A 21,431-nucleotide genomic window follows, 5' to 3' on the forward strand; every position below is an offset into this window, starting at 1 on the left:
TGATAACTATCGGAACATCTCGGCTATTTTCAAGATACAGACGGTAAGAGCCGAAAGGTGTCTGCGAAATGCAAATTTTGTAAAAATATACAGATTTTAGCAAGTAATTAGCTATACTTAAAAAAAAATCACCATAACAGCAACTGTATATGAATGCAACAAAACAAATTTTCTAATTAGTTACTTTATTTTTTGCTGCTTTCTCTAGATATTTTTGCCAAAATGCCTCTATTTTAGTATTTATGGCCATTTCGGACCATGGACATTTCGGACCAGAGTTTTAAGACAGCCTTTTTCTTGGGGAAAATATGCATGATTTTGGCTTACTTTTGGAAAAGGTGTCTCAAATTTAACACAAACTTTTAACAAGTTCTTCAAAATAGAAAAGGAAAAAGCACTGGGAAATACTTATAAGTCAGTAAAACTTCTAAATTCAACACCATCATTTAATTTTGTTCAAAATTTGGGAAATTTCAAAAGTCTTGGGAATTTTTGAGGATCAAACTGGGGAAAAAAGAGGCTAGTTTGGCTGTAGTCCAACTAATTAGACTTGTCATAGAGACACCGAGATAATTTTGGACGGGCGCTGTCTTTTTCCAAGTCCAACCACGAACTGCATTTTTATGCACGGACGCTTCCCAATTAGAAGTTGTTGGGAGCGAAAACTAAAAAAGTTTCAAAGAAACGGTCTTCATTACCTGAAAGAGAACCGTTTTTTATGCAAGGTTCCAAGTTATCATACTTTAAAGTCGAACACAAGTCTAAATATTCCACTTTAACTTTTTAAATCGTTGAAAATTATTGTAAGCGGCCATATTGGAAAATGACGCAAGCGGTGACAGGGTAAAACAGGGTAAAATTGTAAAATTTCCATGGTGTAACACAGGTATCGGCGGCAATCGATTGTATTTGTCAAGCTTTATAATATAATTTGTTTAAGTTATGAATTATGCAGGAATAACTTTTTTTTTTCACACAAGAATATTTCAGCATTAAAAATAAAATGTGAAAAGGATATTCTGATAACCTTACTTAGATGTCCGACGTCGGATCATACTGCATTTTAAAAGTCCATTTAAATTGTCAAATTAGAAATTGTAATGTCGGATTTTTTAACATCTGTGATCATTAGGTGAAATTTCTGAACTGCCTTTTTATTTTATAACCCTGCCATGATTTCGCACATATGAAAATACAATGTAATTGTAGGTACATCTTAATGAATTATAAGTATACTATACATGATGAAGCAAAGAAGAATTTCAATTTATATTAAACTCCCTATCAATTTTCATTTTTTTATCTTTAAAAATATTGAGGACAGTTGTGTAGGGGAAGAAGTTCAAAACAACCAAAAATAACTTTAAATTCTGAGAAAAAAATCTTAAAATTTCAAACTATAAAATGGAACTTCAGACAGTCCTCAGTAAAATGCAATTGTCGAACAGATATGACGGGGTTTATGATAAAAACGCAGCAAGCCCTTATTTAAGACGTAGAATAGCATAACAATGTAAGGCAGATGGGAGAAATAGTCTGATTAGATTACTGTAGTCGTCTGTTAGAACGACTGTCGCAAAATGACACCAAAACCTATATCCATTTAAAATTCCATGTTATCTAGTTCCCGCTTTTCATTGAACAGCAACTCGAATGTGTTGCATTGAAAGTTCCATGATTACCGCCGTATTTTGTGCACATCTGTGGGTGTTGATTAAAATTTCTACATTATTATGTTTTAGTGTCCAGCTTTCTTTGTCATCCAATGAAAACGCTGTATTTCTTAAAAATTATGTGTGTTAATTTTCATAGAAGAAAAAAAGTCGATACTATATTGAAATCCGTTCATAGTCGCCTTCTATTTTTCATAGTGCTTCATAGTACCGCGTAGTGACGTAATCAAGGGCCAAATAAAGCTTGACACTAAATATGTTAGTGTTCATCCTTAGCTGTTCTACAGAAATTAGAAACATTCTCCTGTCGCTATCGCTCCCGTCGAATTTTCTAATTTCTGTAGAACAGCACGGATGAACACTAACATATACTAAGTGATGAATTCTGTTGAAACCGGCGCAAGGGAGCACATGTACCTACCAGAGCCGTCTTTGGCACCCATGTGTATTTATGTTTCGGTTTTGCAGTTTCAGGCGTTTTTTTTGGTGTTTTTTTTTGGAGGGCGGATATGTGGATAAGTTTTTTCTGTTTTCTTTACATTTCTTTGCTTGCTTGTCGAACCTTGTATTGATAATCATTATCTGTTTGTTATGGTTCGGTTCGGTATACAAGTATAAAATATGATAAACAAGATGAACAAGGAAAGGCCGCGTTCAATGTACGCAACCCCCGCACGACACAGGAACAAGAATCATTTGCAAGGAACCCAGGAGGATCCTAAACAAAAAAAGGACGGCGCAAGAGAGAGCACGGTCTGGCTTATCACTAAAATAATACAAAATGATAAATATAAAGAAATAATGGTAACATACAAGGAAATCAAAATCAAAGAAAATAAATAAATGAATGATTAATAGGACCAATAAGTAAACTGGCACAGTGGTAGGGGATAGGAAATTCGGGGAAGGGGGAGGGGGCGGAATAAAGAAATAAAACTAGGGGCAAAGGGAAGATACTTACCATAGACGAGAAAACAACAAAACAAACAAAAGTGTCACCAAAACAGTATGTAACAACAAGACATACACCTTATACATGTATAAGTCTCTTAATCTGTTCATTTGAAAATTCTTATCTTCTCAATGACTTTTTTTTAATATCCTCTACTTAAAATTTATTTCAATTAAAATATGTGACCCTTCCCTTATAGTTACACAGCATATGGCTGGATCACAATAAAGTTCCTTTTTTAGTAAATTAATAAAGTATGTCAAGAAGACATTTAACTTTATCAGTAGGTTTAATATGGTATTATAATATATATCAGCAATAGGTGAAAAAGAATTCCTTTATTTCTTTTACATTCTTAATTGTCATTTAAATATGCATGTATAAATGAAGTCAGTATTTTATCGGCAGTCATTAGCAGTAAACAAGAAGGCAAACCATCTATTGATAAATGTTGAGTACATGTATTAAAACATTTAAAAAAATATTAAACAACAGTACTTGTACGGAGCCTATTTGCTACCATTGTATTTTAGGTTTAACACATTGATACTTTTCAATAGTATTTAATAATGCACAAATTTATTTAAAAATAATGAATAGATTTATTTCCCCGATATTTTTTTGAAGTTTAATCTTCATGCGTAACCCACACTTACCTGCTAGACACACTGGTTGCTACTACCAGCTTTCACGGAATCGATTTTTTACGATGACGTCATAACATGTCCGCCGGAGATAGTGTATACAGTACAAAATTTGAAATAAATCGCATGTATGCGTTAAGACAGGTACAATCTAATATTTTTTCTAGGAGAAGTTAGTACAACTAGAATTTATATTCTATTGATTTTTAGAGGACATTGAAGTTACTTTCAGGTTTAAGCAGTAAAAATCAGTCCAAACTATCGATAGTGTTGCCGGTAGATTTTCCGTGCGTAAAAATGACAGTTAAAATTAGGCGTAACGGTTTGACAGTAAGAAAAAAAAAAGTCTGTAAAATGGGTCAAACCGTTCACGCCAAATTAATTAGGCTAGTTTGGCTGGGGAAGCAGTCTATATTCGACCTCTACAAAGAAGGGTTTTTTGGCCCTGATTTAGTTGATTATGTAACGTATATCAATGGTCTACTCGTAGGGAAATTCCACCAATAATCAGGTCTCGCATTACATGATATTTTTTGACTGTCCGTAAATTTATAGACAGTGTAGAAATCTGAAGATTTTTCAATCCATAAATATACAGATATTCAATGTGAAATATGATAATCATGACATAATTCATGTCAAGAATCAGACACACTGCAGGGCCGTCGTCACGATATTGTGATTGGTGCGGCCAATTTGGTAGGTTTGAGCCAGAATCTAGGGGGGTACGGGGGCATGCTCCCCCGGAAAATTTGTTATTCTAGGATGCTCTCATGAGCAGGGGCGTTTTCCCGTATATTTGGCACAGTTTACAGCCTGCCGCTAGTACATGTTATAGCAATATATGTCAACGATTTTTTACATTTTTAAGTGCGCCGTAAGTTTTAAGGGTGAAATTTAAGGTTCGTATAACGAACGGACAGGTGTACATAAAAGATGAATACATATGTAACTGATATTTGGCAAATGAAAAATAAACAATAACTGATGTTATAATTCTTTAGATGCATTTTTATCTGATAATTATAAATAAACAAATACAAGAGATATTACAGTATGTGGATTATTGTTTAACATAAATCACACAATGGTATAGGCTTAAATAACAATCCATGACATGATGGAAGAATAGTACATTACGAGTCACTAATAACCACTTTTTGTTTAGCAGTAACTTGTATTTTTTACACAACACAGAGTCTCATTTTATGTAAATTTTCCAAAAACACATCGCCGTCGTTCTCTGGTGGTAATGAACTCATCGGCAAAAACACGTTAGTTAAATGAATCTGGCCTGTACTTATGAATATGTAACACCATTAAGATTGTTCAAACGTACTTGAGACATTGTCGATCTCAGGTATGTCTTTCTTCTTCTGAGCGCCAATAATGTCCTTTCACTTGTAGCATTAGTAACAGGCATTTCTAACAAAATCTTAAACAACACAACGACCTCAGAGAACAGTGCTCGTTCTAGCACTGACTGTTCTGACACAAATTTCAAAACGTCAGGCAGAGTAACAGTACTATTTTCTGATTTGTCAAAATGTGAACGTAGCAGCTAAAGCTGCACCTCTAAGATATCTCGGTTAATGTCGTTACCATAGGCATTTCAAACAAAACCAAGTTCTCTAGTGTACTCGGTCGTCAAAGTTTGTGCGACCTTAATACGTAAATCTTCCACGTTCTGAAGTACGGGATATCCCGGTTGGTCAAATCTCTATTTTACACTGACCATGGCAAGATCGATTGCTTCAAAGTACTTATAGGCCAGAAAACGGTTGCCGTATACAATCAATAAAATGTTATCAAGTTCTCGGAGAATTCAGGCATACTATTTTAAGATATTCATAATGCATATTGCAAATCTCATGCACTGTTTTTTTTATTATATCATAATATATATAACATTGATGAAATAATGTACGTTTTGGAAACGAAAATGATATTGGTTGATTTGGTTCAGATGAACACATCATGATAGTTTGCTATCTTAAGCTATTCATATTTAGATACTTTTATGTGAACAGAAGTAAATTTTTAAGAATTGTGATGTTATATTTTAAATAAACATATAATATATATAAACTGTGGAACTGTCCGAAGCCATGTCGATGTTAATTAATGCCAATTAAGATAACTTCACACTTGACTTCGTAGGACCCCTACATATACCTGGTCAATTAACAGTGTCCAGTTGTTTCTTCACGTCATGTTTGTATATTACCGCGCATTGCATAAGAGGCCAGTCATGTGTCAAATTGATTATCAGCGATGCGTGTTTTTTTTGTTTGTTTTTTTTTTATGCCCCCGCCATGTAATGGCCGGGGCATATAGTGTTACCCTGTTCCGTCATTCCGTCCTTCCGTCCTTCCGTCATTCTGTCATTCCGTCATCATCAGTTTCCGTTCATTATCTTAAGAACGGTTGCACACATTCAACTCAAATTTGACATATGGATATGTCATGAGAAAATACAGGTCAAGTTCGAATTTGGTCATGGTTCGATGATTTTTGGCAGAGTTATGCCCCTTTTACTTTGAAAATAATATGAAATTTCAGTTTCCGTTCATTATCTCCCCAACGGTACAACACATTCAACTCAAACTTGACATATGGATGCGTCAAAGGAATGCGCAGGTCAAGTTCAAATTTGGTCATGGTTCAATGATTTTTGGCAGAGTTATGCCCCTTTCACTTTGAAAGTAATATGAAATTTTCAGTTTCCGTTTATTATCTCCCCAATGGTACAACACATTCAACTCAAATTTGACATATGGATATGTTTTTGGAATGCCCAGGCCAAGTTCGAATTTGGTCATGGTTCAATGATTTTTGGCAGAGTAATGCCCCTTTCACTTTGAAAATAATATGAAATTTACAGTTTCTGTTCATTATCTACCCAACAGTGTTACATATTCAACTTAAATTTGACATATGGATATGTCAAAGGAATGGGCAGGTCAAGTTGGAATTTGGTCATGGTTTGATGATTTTTTTGGCAGAGTTATGTCCCTTTCACTTTGAAAATGATATAGATACATCTTAGGAATAAGCAGTTTAAGTTTGAATTTGGTTGTAGTTCAATGATTTAAGACAAACTTATCTTTCCTGAATGTTGGAAAAATTTTGAACTTTCAGTTTCAGCACTCTTACTTTTAGCCATTATTTTGGCTACAAATATGCAATATGCTATTTTTAAAAGGTTTAGACTGAATAATTTCAGTGCCTTGAACATTGTATGAAAATGGTTTGTGTTAACATTGAAAAGTTTTAAGGGCTTTGAACTTAAAATGAAAAAAATAATTAATGCACCATCTGAAATTTTGGCTGCATGCGGGGGCATCCGTGGCATGATGACACATTTCTAGTTCTAAATTGTGTTATATACAGAACAAAATACTGTTAATTATGACATTGCCTACTGGTGGTTTTATTTAATTATTGAATGCTTATAATTATAGGCCTCATATTGAAGTACAAATGTATTTCTGCATATGAAATCATGGGATTGATGCCCCAATGTTTACAAAATCATGTAATGGGTGCTTGTACAACCATGGGCACCCTGCTAGGATTTATTTTAAACCCTTCACTTATAAATCTATAAGGAGTTTGATGCCACTTAACCAGTCTTCTTCCGCAGTAAAACAATTGTTGAAATTATGTATCAATAAGAGGGATTTACAGACACGGATTATTCTAAAAATAGATTCACTGATAATAAATGCACATAGCAACAGTTGCAGGTCGGACAAACTTTTTGTTCTGTTACCAGTCCTATAGTATTTATGTTACTTTCAGTGTGGAGTCAATGAGAAAATTAAAAGTTTAAATTAATTTTACAGTATATATGTAAGAAATGTTAATTCCGAACATAAATGCTTTGGGTAGGGTATGCCCATTATTGAGAGATCAATATGTGCGAATTAAAATTTAAGAGTATTTTAATTGTCAATAAAAGAACTCATACTTTTTCGATTTGGTTATTTTGAAGAAATCTCATTGGCCATAAAAGATAGTACTAAAACAAACAATACCTAATAATAATTATTATTCTTGTACAGGATTTTTTTCCCAGCAAAAAATATCCTCTGAATATCCGTCATAGGTCATTGGTTATAATTTTGAAACCTGTCCCACCTTTTAATGTGCCCCCCACTTTAGGGGGGCATTTAGATTTACCCTTGTCTGTCCGTTCACATTTTGTGTCTCACGTAGCTCAAAAAGTATTTGACCTATAGTCCTGAAACTTCACAGGAATGTTGCTCAGCATGTGTTGTTGTGCACCCGGGTATTTTCGTGTGGATTTATTAAGTATTTTTAGAGTTATTGCCCTTCACTTAGTAAAAGTTTGCAATTTTCAACTTGTGTCGCAGGTAACTCAAAAAGTATTTGACCTAGAATCATGAAACCTTGCCTGAATATTGATCAGCATGTGAAGTTGTGCACCTGGGGTTTCGCTTGTGGATTTATTCTGTTTTGTAAGTTATTGCTCTTGACTTAGGAAAAAATTGCAATTTTCAAATTGTGTCACATGTAGATCAAAAACCTAGGGTTATAAAAACAGTGACAAAACAGTGGAGTGTGGGGGCACCCGTGTCCTATGGACACATTTCTAGCATTTGATTTGATCATTAATATGTATTTATAAAATTAATAAGTCTGAGCATTCAATTTCAATTGAGTTGACTTCTATAATTTTTCCATATAAACAATTCTGATTCAGAGGATATTTGTTAAACCGCTTGTTAAAATTTACTTTTTTACAAAGGAAATTTTAACATTTCTTTGATTTAAAATCAAATTTTTGATGAGAAAAAAATTAAACATACTTTTGTGCCCCCACTTTAGGGGGGGGGGGTGCATTAAGATATTAAGATTTACCCTTGTCAGTCCATCCGTCGGTTTGTCTGCACAATAACTTAAGATTTGACCCATAGTCTTCATATTTGGAATTTAGATTGGTCATGATTAATAGATGATCCCTATTTGCTTTTGAGGTCACCAGGTCAAAGGTCACGGGGGCCTTGACTAAAAAAAGCTTGTCCACCCAATAACTTAAGATTCCTTTGACCCACAGTCTTCATATTTTGCACAGAGGTTAGTGACAGGTATAGATTTTGAGGTCAAAGGTCAAGGTCACAGGGGCCTTGACTAAAAAAAGCTTGTCAACCCAATAACTTAAGACTCCTTTGACCCACAGTCTTAATATTTGGCCTGGAGGTTAGTCATGATTAGTAGATGATCCCTATTGATTTTGAGGTCACTGGGTCAAAGGTCAAGGTCACAGGGGCCTTGTCTAAAGAGGCTTGTCTGCCCAATAACTTAAGATTCCTTTGACCCACAGTCTTCATATTAGGCATGGAGGTTGATCATGACCATTAGGTGACCCCTATCGATTTTAAGGTCACTGTTCAAATGTCAAGGTCACAGGGGCCTTGACTAAAAAAGCTTGTCCGCTCAATTAAGAATGCTTTGGTCAACAGTTTTCATATTTAGTATTGAGGTTGTTTATGCCTAGTAGATGACCCCTATTAAGTTTAAGGTGACTGTGTCAAAGGTCAAGTTCACAGAGACTTTACTATGAAAAGGTTGTCTGCTCAAATGCTTAAGAACGCCTGTCCACAGTGTATTGATTTTGACATTTGAAGCATGTAGAATACATAACTTAGCCATGCTTAGTAACGTCAGATTTGGCAGAGAGGTTGTCCTTGAGCTCTAAATGGCCACTGTTGATTCTGACAAGTGGTATGTGGGGGGATTTACGCCATGACAGTGGCAGTTCTAGTTTTAACTGACCCATATCTTAAAATTAATTCACCCTTAATAAAAACATTTTCTAAACATAATTGATAAAAGACACCTAAAGTTATTTTTCTTTTGGTAAACATTGAAAGTATGAGGCTACAAATGTATAAAAAAAAAAAGTTCACTTTTCCAAAATAATTTCAAAATAAATTCTAACATCTATATTGTAGACATATCTTATAGTCAAAAGGAAAATGCTCTTTTCAAAATTTAGCATTAAGAGTATCATTTTCTAAGAGTTTATAGTGTACATTCTAGTATGTGTAGCACACTGTTTGTCTGACTTTTCTGATAATGTGTTAGTGTGTATCACGTGATACATATAACAGGTATTGATGACCTAGTTGTAAATCCCTCCTATGGTTGATAAACTGATCCTTAAAGTCTTAAACAATACTGTAGCAGTATTCTATAGAGAATTATTCCTTTTTCTTCATTTTAGAATGGATTGGTTAGCAGAGCAGTGCAGGAGAATCCAGGAGCAGAAATTGAAGCAAGAAAGGTCTATTAGATATTTAAAACAACTGTTCAAAGCATGGTGAGTGTAATATATATAATTCTTATGTAAGCTATATATATATATATATATAAATGACGGTAACCAATAAGGTAAAGAGGGAAAGCATTATATTTATGGATAAAGAATTTGCATGCACTGAGAGTTGTGTGTAGCCTGTGTATTTAGGCAAGCTGGTAATTCCTTACTTTTGCATGAGGGTATGTAAGATCTTCCTCTTAATGTGAAGCAAAAAAAAAAATTCACAAAGGTCTACCCTTGTTTTTGTTGGTTTTACTGTAAAATGCAAGCATTTACAACAAATGTACGAGACTGAAATGACAGATTTGAATAATATTAAGTTCATGATAAGATATATATTTATGACAATATGTTTGTATATGTAATGATCTGCCATTTATACATTGTAATTAATTGACAGGCCAGTCAAAGCTGAACTAGAAGAAGAGAAATCTGAGAGACAGACAGCTTCAAATAGAGGTAAATAGTATGTGTATGTGAAATGATTTTACAGTGATTTCTATATTTATATAATTGTATTGAAGATCATTATTGAAAATCATTTAATTTACTAACACTAACCCTTGCCCTTTTTGTGAGATATGCTTATACATGTACATTAAATTGGTACCCATTCTGTTAGCTAAAATATTTGGTTTCTATTAACTTGTTAAGCATTATTTAAAAGGATGTGTTAAGATGGGTCCTCATCCTGTACAATAGTGAAATTATAACATAACAATATGACAAAACTATTCCACAAAGACTCTAGTGTCAGGCATATAATTTTCTGGTACAGATGGTTATTCCATTATTTTGTTTTGTGTAGTAACGGGAGAACCTTATTTTAATTACAAAGGTCAAGAACTGGCTCTGTTGCACATAAGTAAAATTCCAACATAAGTGAATTCCAACATAAGTTTAATCCAATACTTTTAGGCATAACATTTTAGTTATTGAGTTTAACTTTTCATGTCATGCAAAACTCAACACTTCTGGAAGAAAATATGCACATGTTGTAAAAAGAAGTGAACATTTTACAACTGGTTATGCCTGTTAAATCATACTGTTTGACAGAAAATCCGTTTGAGGTAAGATTGACAATTAAGAATAATTTATGATTTTGACAGTAAAGAAGAATGATGAGCTTGAGAATAGTGATGACAGGTTAACAGCAGAAGAAAAGGAAGGATTATTAATGATGGATCAGTTGTTGTCAAAAGCACAAAAAGCTAGGGACTTACAGAAAAAGGTAACAGCAAATTTAAGACTAAAGACAAAAATTATGTAGACTTTTGCTTCAATTTTCATATCACATAAATTATGATCTTTGTACATTTTTAGCTTGACTATTATATTTATAAAATATGAAGAGCTATTCTATTCACTTAAACAATAAAATTTCTCTTCATAGAGTATCTCTACACTATAATTGTTTCACAAATTTGATATTTTGCAAATTAAGGTTTACAGCTTAATCTGAATTTATGTAACTTGTTTTATTAATTTATTCTCGGCACCCAGCTTGAAGAGCCCAAAAAGCCAAAGACTATTCAAAGTGTAAAACAGAAGACCAAAATTGACCATGACTTAAACCAAAATGACAAAACTGGAATGGAAACTGGTGATAAGAAAGAATTACAAAAGAGGTTACAAGAAGTTGAAATTGTCGGCAATGTTCAAACATCTAAAGTGCCTCAAGAGATAACACATCATGCAAATGCACCTGCTAAAAATAAGCCTGTTAGTTGTGGAAAACCACAAGGTAAAGGACAAAACAAAGCTAACCTTGTTGAAAAGATTGAAAGACCAAAAATATCTCAAAGACCCCAAAGCAGCTCTGGTACAAGGAAAGTAGTACCGGTTCATGTAAATGCTCCTTTCCAAACCAATCCAAACTTAAGGTCTTCAAAGTTACAGACAACCTATAAAGCAGCAACTGCTAAAACATTATCTAAATCTCGTGGTGCTGGAAGTGCAGGCAGTAGGGCAAGAGATGCAAAAGGGAGTGAAAGAAAGGAGACAGTGGCCAGTAGGTTTAAATCTATTAAAACTGAAGATGAAAATGTAAAACGTAAAAACTTACCAGAAGTTGATCAGCAAATAGATTACAGTGTTAAAATGGATGCTGATGTTTGTAAAGAAACAGAGAATTCTTTAAATATGAATTGTAACAATGATGTCGAATTTCTCAAGTTAGATGCTATTTCTATTGAAGACAGTCAAGATACATCAGCAGGTAATAAATGTCATGGTAGTGAAGACAAAGACAGTGATGAATTATTTTTCCTGAAGAAAGATGGGTAAGTTGGATTTACTGAACATGCAAAAAGGTAAAGGATTCGAGGCTGGAATTACAATTATTATTTATACTGCTATAGTGTTTTAGAAATATGTTTTGGGTTCAATTTTGTAAATGCAGTTTGGAAATAAAAAAATCAGCCGTTTCAAATATTAGTTACTTAATTTTTTTTTTATATGCATATGTATGGTTTCAGATTTTTTTATTAACCATTCTATTAAGAATAAGATTGAATATTGAAGCTTTTATATGTTGTAATAAGTAAATTTGATGAAATATATATATTTTTTAGTGCTCACCTGAGTGTTCCTGCCAGACTGAAAAAATTGGTATACCAAAATAGGAAGTTTCGTCAGAAATTGTATGCACAAACTGTCACTCAGAAAGTCAGAACTCCTCATGCATCTGCAGATTTCCCGCAATGTCTTCAATGTGCTGTATGTATTTTCTTAATAAGACTGCCTTTAATCTTTTTTGTGCCCCCACTGTAGGGGAGGGGGGAGGGGAGCATTTAGATTTACCATTGTCCATCAATCTGTCCGTCCATCCATTCTCTTTTGTGTCTCAATAGACCTAGAATCCTGAAACTTTATAGGAATATTAATCAGCATGTGTAGTTGTGCACCTGAGTGTTTGTATGTGGATTTATTAAATATTTGTACAGTTATTGCCCTTGACTTTGTAAAAATTTTGCAATTTTCAACTTGTGTTGCACATAGCTAAAAAATTATTTGACGTAGGGTCATGAAACTTTACATGAATGTTGCTCAGCATGTGATGTTGTGTACTTGAGGTTTCAATTGTTGATTTATTCTGTTTTGTCAGAGCTATAGCCCTTGACATAGTAAAAATTTGCTATTTTCATCTTGTGTTGTGCATAGCTAAAAAAATATTTGACTTATAGTAATGAAACTGCGCACGAATATTGATAAGCATGTGAATTTGTGCTGCTTTGTCTGAGTTATTTTTCAACATGCGTCACACGTAGCCCAAAAACATTTAACCTTGAGTCATTAGATTGACAAAACAGTGGAATGTACGGACACCTGTATCCTATGGACACATTTCTAGTTTATTTATTTAAGTGCAAAGCTCTGTATAAAAAATTATGGTAGCTTAATAAATAATAAATATTCTTAAAAGTATGTTTCCCATTATTGAATCTTTTTGTTGAGGTCCATCTTCTCAAAACTATCAGTTTTCACTTCAAACTTGATATACATGTTAACTGTCAAAATATGATACCATGTAAGAGTTAGATAACCTGAAATTATTTTTGCAAATTTTTGGCACTATTTTACATATTGTTACTTTTTCTAAGGTCAATTTTCAAAGATTGTCAAACTTAATTAGTACAAACTTTTAATGTCCAATTTTTAAATTGTAATGCATTAAAGATATATACTTCAAACTTGAAATGTTTATTGACTAACAAGGGCAGGTAAGTCTGTTTAGAATTTTTGCAGAATTATGTCCCAATTTCTTGAAAGTGGAGTGTTCTATCTGCAGAATAATAGGTTAAGATAAAAGCTAGTGAATTATGTGTAGGTAATATTATCATTGCTTTGCAAATAAGATTCGATCTTTTATAGGTAGTGTTATCTTTTGTTATTTTGAGTGTTAGCATATTTTAAAGACTTCAGTGCTTGTTTAAGCATGCTACTGTAAGTTAAAAGTGAGGACAAAATTATTATTTATGAAAACCAAATTAAGATATTCAAAGTAGTATATCAGCATGATATTATGCTTGTACACATGTATTTGAAATATATTTGTATCTTTAGTTTGGAGACGAGGCTGATCAACAAATCCAGCTTCAAGCTAAACAAGCTCAACATATAACATCTACATATACTAGTCTTTTACATATGATGGACAACTTACATCTTGATCATATATCAGGTAAACTATCTTTTCTTTTTATCTACATATTTGAATTGTTTATAATAATATGTGACAGACATTTACTTGTACTACATTAGTCAATTGAGTAGGTTAACATTGTGTTGTGATAGTAAAGCCTGTGATGTTAAAAACATTTTTAAATCATGTATTTGAAGAATTAAGTGAGCTATTATACTCACCCTGGCATTGATGTCATGCTTTGGTCAAGTTTTTGGGTTGGTATCTACAAATGGGTTGAATCTTCACACACTTTGAAAGTATTGTTGCATCACTACCCAATATAAAGTTACATAGACTTTGACAGAATTATGGTATTTTATGAACTTAGGAAATTAGACATTATCCAGGCTCTTGTTTTACTATCAACGCCTGAGAATGGACATGCTGGCTGTCCTACCAACAGCTCTTGTTCATTAAAAATTTGCTTGAGTGTAAATAATGGTAATATATTTGTATTTCAGTTGATTCTGACCCTGCAGACATTTACTATTGTAAGAAAATGGTTGAACATATTCTACTCACCTTCCAGGAGTTGGAACAAAACTTGCACACATCAGACTTCAGTAAGTCACTCTATAATTATAGTACCCTGACCAGTTTTTACAATCTGATATTTTAAGCCACATACAGCCAGGTATTGCCAAGGATCATATAGGAAAAATAATGAGCTGTTGCCTTGGTGTAAATTTTGCCTATATTGCAAAGAAAAATGAAAAACTTATTTTACCCAAAATGATCATTTACAAAGTTATGTTATGAAACAATTGAAACTATTGGAGGATAAGGGCTTGGTTATCAAAAATTGTATGTGGTGTTTTATAAATATTTGTTGTCTATAAATCTGGAATGTTTTGAAGGTTTTAATCTGTAATCAGTTTCAGTTAATATTAAATATTATTAAATTTCAAGCTTAAAAGAAAATAAGGCATCACTAAATCTGATTGTCCTTAACATATGAAAAGTTGCAAGAAGTTGATAAATGAAATGATTTGCTGTTACATATCAGTCTCATATATGCTGTTTTATATGCAGAGAATGTTTTATGAAAATTATTGTTATAAGGTATGAGGTTGTATAACTGATATAATATACTTATAATCAGGAATGTTAAGCAGTGTAGTGACACCTTCGACTAGATCAATTAAGTTACCCCAGGCACGGCCTAGTGGAATGTCAGTCTGGTATGAGAAAAACATATTAACAGGTAACTATGAATTCTGTAGCTTCTTGGACTTTTGTTTGCCTGAAACCTGAATGTGTCTTTACCCAGTAGCCAAGCATTAACTTGTTAAGCACAGGAGAGCCTAGTTATTGTTGAAAATCTTATGGAAACTATGTTCTATGGCATTATCTTTCATAGGCAGCTCAGATACTATTAACTGTTATGTATGGATTTTGTGACACCAGCATTTTTTCTTTAGGACAAAATCTTAAGCTCATAAGGACAAAATCAAAATGGTAAAATTTCTATTTATTAAATCAGACTTTGTGTGTTCAAGTGAATCATCTTTCATGACCTATATTAATCATAGTTATATGCAACTTATAAGGGTGTATGAAAGATGTGCCAGTGTTAAATTACATTTGTAATTAAGATTAAACCATTACTAAAATATGTTACAGTATTTAAGAAGAAAAAGTATTGATTAATTATAAAAGACATTTACGTAGATGATATGATTTACAGGCAACCATTGCTCTTCAAAAGTATTCCAATATGGAAGTTACAAGTTGCTAGAGAGGTACATGGATATAGTTTATCAAGTTCAGTTACTCCAGTTACAAATTGATGTCATGGATACCGTGTCTAGGTTACTGTTACCATTGCTACACACTCTTGATCCTTCTACAAGGTAACCACTTACAAAAGTTTTAATTTGTGTATCAGAAATTGCAAATTGTCCTTCCATCACTAAATTAGTTTAAAAGTACAGCAAGTGCTATTGCTGGTAAAATAATCACATCAAAGAACATGTTAATTTCAAAAATTGATATAAGAAATTCTGCATTATCAGGCAACATTGTTTCTTTTCTTCATTTGAGTATTTTTTAGCTCACCTATTTGATAAGAATAAGTACAGCTATTGAAGTCACCCGAGCGTCGGCGTTGGCGTAACCACTTATGTTAAAGTTTTTGAAATAGTTTAAATATTTTCAAAGTCCATTGACATATGGCTTTGCACACTTGTTTACCATCATTACCTCAACCTGTAGACAGGAGGAGGTAACTCTATCAAGCATTTTGACAGAATTATGCCCCTTTTTAGCTTGACTATACGAAGTATATGGAGAGCTGTCCTACTCGCCCCGGCGTCCGCGTCCAGATTTCAGATTTAAGTTTTGGTGCAGTAAAATATTTTTCACTATAACTTTGTCAACTTTGTTTTTTAAGGTATCAACTTCAAATTTGAAATATATGTTCCTCATCATCAACCACATCTTATGTGACAAGGTTCATAACTCTAGCACCAATATTTTCAGATTTATCTCCCCTTGAACTTAGAATTTTCCTCAAAAAATACTATTTTTTACTGTTACTTCTTTATATGTTAAGGGATCAACCTCATACTTCAAATATATGTACCTTATCATCATCCCCATCTTATGTGACAAGGTTCATAACTCTAGCACCAATATTTTCAGATTTATCTCCCCTTGAACTTAGAATTTTCCTCAAAAAATACTATTTTTTACTGTTACTTCTTTATATGTTAAGGGATCAACCTCATACTTCAAATATATGTACCTTATCATCATCCCCATCTTATGTGACAAGGTTCATAACTCTAGCACCAATATTTTCAGATTTATCTCCCCTTGAACTTAGAATTTTCCTAAAAAAATACTATTTTTTACTGTTACTTCTTTATTTGTTAAGGGATCAACCTCATACTTCATATATATGTATGTTATCATCATCCCCATCTTATGTGACAATGTTCATAACTCTAGCACCAATATTTTTCAGATTTATCTCCCCTTGAACTTAGAATTTTCCTAAAATTTGTAAAAAAATACTATTTTTTACTGTCACTTCTTTATTTGTTAAGGGATCAACCTCATACTTCAAATATATGTACCTTATCATCATCCCCATCTTATGTGACAAGGTACATAACTCTAGCACCAATATTTTCAGATTTATCTCCCCTTGAACTTAGAATTTTCCTTGAAAAATATTATTTTTTTACTATAACTTTTTTAGATTTAAAGGTATCTACCTCAAACTTCAAATACTTATTCGTTATCATCAATTACATTTTATGTGACAATGTTCATAACTCTTGAAGCAATATTTACAGATTTATCTCTCTTTGAACTTAAGATTTTCTTTAAAAAAATATTATAACTTCTTTACTTTTTAAGGTATCTACTTCAAACTTCAAATATATATTTCTTATCATTACACACATGTTGTGTGACAAGGTTCATAACTCTAGTGTGACTATTTATAGAATTATTCCCCTTGATCTTGGAATTTATGTTAACAAATGTTTTTTTACTATAACTTAATACATAATTATACATAATTGATTTTTCTTTCATAGTTTTGTCCTCCTTACTGCGTCCAGTATTTTATTAGTCGAGCTTCGCTGTCTCCTGTGACAGCTTTTGTTCAACTTAGAATTTATGTTAAAGTTTTTGTAATACCTCAAATATTTTCAAAGTCCATTGACATATTGCTTTGAAACTTTGCACACTTGTTCACCATCATTATCCCAACCTGTAGACAGGAGGAGGTAACTCTATCAATTATTTTGACAGAATTATGCCCCTTTTTAGCTCGACTATTCGATAAGAATAAGTAGAGCTATTGCAGTCACCCGAGCGTCGGCGTAACCACTTATGTTAAAGTTTTTGTAATAGTTCAAATATTTTCAAACTTTGCACACTTGTTCACCATCATGACCCCAACCTGTAGACAGGAGAAGGTAACTCTATCAAGCATTTTGACAGAATTATGCCCCTTTTTCGACTTAGAATTTACGTTAAAGTTTTTGTAATAGTTCAAATATTTTCCAAGTCCATTGACATATTGCTTTGAAACTTTGCACACTTGTTTACCATCATGACCCCAACCTGTAGACAGGAGGAGGTAACTCTATCAAGCATTTTGACAGAATTATGCCCCTTTTTCGACTTAGAATTTACGTTAAAGTTTTTGTAATAGTTCAAATATTTTCAAAGTCCATAGACATATGGCTTTGAAACTTTGCACACTTGTTCACCATCATGACCCCAACCTGTAGACAGGAGAAGGTAACTCTATCAAGCATTTTGACAGAATTATGCCCCTTTTTCGACTTAGAATTTACGTTAAAGTTTTTGTAATAGTTCAAATATTTTCAAAGTCCATAGACATATGGCTTTGAAACTTTGCACACTTGTTCACCATCATGACCCCAACCTGTAAACAGGAGGAGGTAACTGTATCAAGCATTTTTTTTTCTATCAAGCACTAAGAATAGTCGAGCGTTGCTGTCCTACCGACAGCTCTTGTTCAACTTAGAATTTATGTTAAAGTTTTTGTAATACCTCAAATATTTTCAAAGTCCATTGACATATGGCTTTGAAACTTTGCACACTTGTTCACCATCATGACCCCAACATGTAGACAGGAGGAGGTAACTCTATCAAGCATTTTGACAGAATAATGCCCCTTTTTCGACTTAGAATTTATGTTAAAGTTTTTGTAATACCTCAAATATTTTCAAAATTCATTGACATAAGGTTTTGAAATATGTTCAATTTGTATACTCTTCTTTGAGAGCATAATAGGACTCTCTCCAAGGCCAATAACTGTAATATGGATTTAAAGAAAAATTTTGCCTTTTTCTTTACTTAGAAAATTTTACCTTTTAATCAAGGCTTTTTTACTATCAGGCACTAAGAATAGTCGAGCGTTGCTGTCCTATCAAAAGCTCTTGTTTAGTTAATGTGATTGATCATTTAAACGTGATTAAAATTGTATGTTTCAGTGAATTTGCTCGTGTGTTGAGAGCTGGGTACTCATTGATGTCAATCAACCGTAACAATCAGCCAGTGATTGTCAAGGACACAATACAAGATGAATCCACATTGCAACATGAAGATTAACAAGTTTATGGTATAGTTTATAGCTTGTAGGAAATCTCGGGAAACAATATTTTTATGCCTGTGATATATGCAATATTGTATTGCAAGTTGGTGTTTACATGGGATGTTATGGCATTAACTGTAAATCTAAAGAGATGTCACAAACAGAGCTGCATCAGTACTAAGGGTGTAGTACTTAAGTACCAGTACCAGTACTTGGCAAATTATGCAGTACCATTACCAGTACCAGTACTAGATTTTAGCTCGGCACTGCAGTACCAGTACTTTTTTTGGTGAAGTAATTAAGTATCAGTACCATTACTTTTATATATTCATCAAAGTTTGAATAAATACAGTCTCAAACAAATAATTTCAAATATTATTCAGCAAAGAAATAAAATCATTTACTTTAAAGTTAACATAACATATTTACAACTTTATGGTTTTAACATACTTTTTACAAACAATATTTACAACATATATTCATGTCATATCTAATTGTTTAGTAACCAGTCAAGTGTATAAATACAACATAAACATCTTTCATTTAAAACACAACAGTCTTTTGTTGCCTTTCACACCTCTGTTCAATTTATACCAAAGTAAATGACAACTTTTTATGGTGCTAACAATGTCACTTTTTTCACTTGAAATGGGATTATTTAGAATAGAAGAAATTAATTACTGTTTATTTTGCTCTTTTACTAGTAAATACAAAGTAATAAAAGATTTTAATAAGGATGTTTTAGGGTAAAGAGTTATTGAGTCTGTTTATTTACTTAAAGTCTTTGGTGCTTTTTATGATGAATTCTATGTTAACATTTGAAGGAATATTGCAGCAAATTATCTTTAGATTTGATAACTTACTTTTTCACAAAAATAAAATATAGTTAATGTAATTTACAGCTTTATTTTATGAGGAAAATTGATGCTATTTTTAATTTCTATCAAAACCAAAAGTACTGGGTAATGCAGTAGCAGTACCACTTTTTAAGACAGTAATGCAGTACCAGTACCAGTAGTAGCAAAATTTTGTAAGAGTAATTCAGTATCAGTACCAGTACTTGCAAAATTGCTGCAGTACGTACTGCAGTACCAGTACCAGTAATGCAGCTCTGGTCACAAAATGTTGCCTATACATTTATTTAATTGATCTGTTCTTTATATGATTTTTTTTAATCAGGGATTGTGTAGCATCACATGTTTTTTTTTTGTTATTTTTGTTGTTTTTAACTTTATGAAATTTGCAGAATGTTCAGCTCAGTTAATTGTTTGGTACTATACTCTGTTGAATATTAATTTTAAACTCTTGTAAGTGATTTTTAGTATTGCTTTTAATATAATGTATTCAGACATCTTGTTCTGTGCCCCCTTGTCTCCCAGATTTCCACTTCTTTCTCAATATTTTATTGGTGCGTCTCCAATGTGACATGATTAGTGGCTGCCTTATGCTGAAGTCTCAATCTAAAAACAAATGATTACTAAATTGTTACAGGATTTTGTATTTTGGTTAAGTGTATTAAATTGCCAAATACTACAGGTGTTTTGGAATGCCTTTTAGTCATGAATGACCATGACCAATCAAAAAATGTTCTACCCTTTCTTTGAATATATTTAAAGCCTAAATTTGATCAGACAAAATACTCAACTTGATCTGAAAACAACACTTTTTAGTCAAAGTTGAGTTAAAGTTTTAAGGTAACTTTATTGAACTTTAAATGATATTTTCAAAAAGCACTTAAGCATATCTTGGGGAGATGTATTGGTTTAATGGTATATGTATCTTATTTGGATGAGCTTTTTTACTCTATTTGTACCTTGTCATAATTGCATGACTACAACAACAATAACAACCCAGTAATTGTAAAAGCTCAACTGTTTCTTCAAAACAGATGAGCTAAGAAAGTGAAATTAAATATTTAAATGAACATTTTAAATTTGACACCACATCTATAAACAGAAACAATAATAGAAGTTTTGACAAGCATGTAACTTTGTATCTCCCTTTCAGAAAAAAATAAGTATAAAAATTATGTGAATTTTCTTCGTGATGATGTTTTCTTCTATCAATCTTGCAAGCCTTCCTAGATCTTTCTGTTGTCTCTGCATAGTAAATAAGTTTTTGATCATCATTCAATATTATAATCAAAATTGAGAATGTATCATATTCACTTCATCATTGGTAAAGTTCCAACTACAGTGTAATTTACAATAACAAAATCCACCTTTACAACTTGTCCTTTCCAGCATTGGTTTGCCGGTTACATTTACATATTCTTCACCTCTCTGGTGCTTTCGTTTTCTTATATTCTTTCCACATTGTTTCTCATCTCGCACTTTTCGTAGAACTTTTTGGTTGACCTTCTGGGATATTCACCCTTAAATCCAATGGTTCAACTAACAGATAATCAGGAATATTATCACCAATATTATTAATATTTTCATTCCTGGGATCACTTAATTCCTTTAAGTTATCAAATGAATTTAGTTTCTCAATGTTGTTTGCATCTATGACAATGCACCCATTCATTTGTTCTATTTCAGATGGTGA

At 32.6% G+C, this 21,431-nt stretch overlaps 1 protein-coding gene across 1 annotated transcript; it reads left to right on the top strand.

Annotated features, from left to right (window-relative positions):
• The first annotated feature begins 11 nt into the window (after positions 1-11).
• On the top strand, positions 12-20,233 carry LOC132724360 (uncharacterized). Its single transcript, XM_060709195.1, has 11 exons — positions 12-103; positions 9,523-9,618; positions 10,019-10,077; positions 10,728-10,849; positions 11,122-11,900; positions 12,192-12,336; positions 13,684-13,801; positions 14,266-14,367; positions 14,907-15,008; positions 15,492-15,657; positions 18,784-20,233. Exons 2-11 carry the CDS (start codon positions 9,524-9,526, stop codon positions 18,899-18,901), a joined length of 1,806 nt encoding a protein of 601 aa, XP_060565178.1. The 5' UTR covers positions 12-103; position 9,523; the 3' UTR covers positions 18,902-20,233.
• Positions 20,234-21,431: the final 1,198 nt, after the last annotated feature.

This window comes from Ruditapes philippinarum, unplaced genomic scaffold, assembly GCF_026571515.1.
Source record: "Ruditapes philippinarum isolate M1 unplaced genomic scaffold, ASM2657151v2 ctg4362_1_1_1_1, whole genome shotgun sequence".
NCBI lineage: Eukaryota > Metazoa > Mollusca > Bivalvia > Venerida > Veneridae > Ruditapes > Ruditapes philippinarum.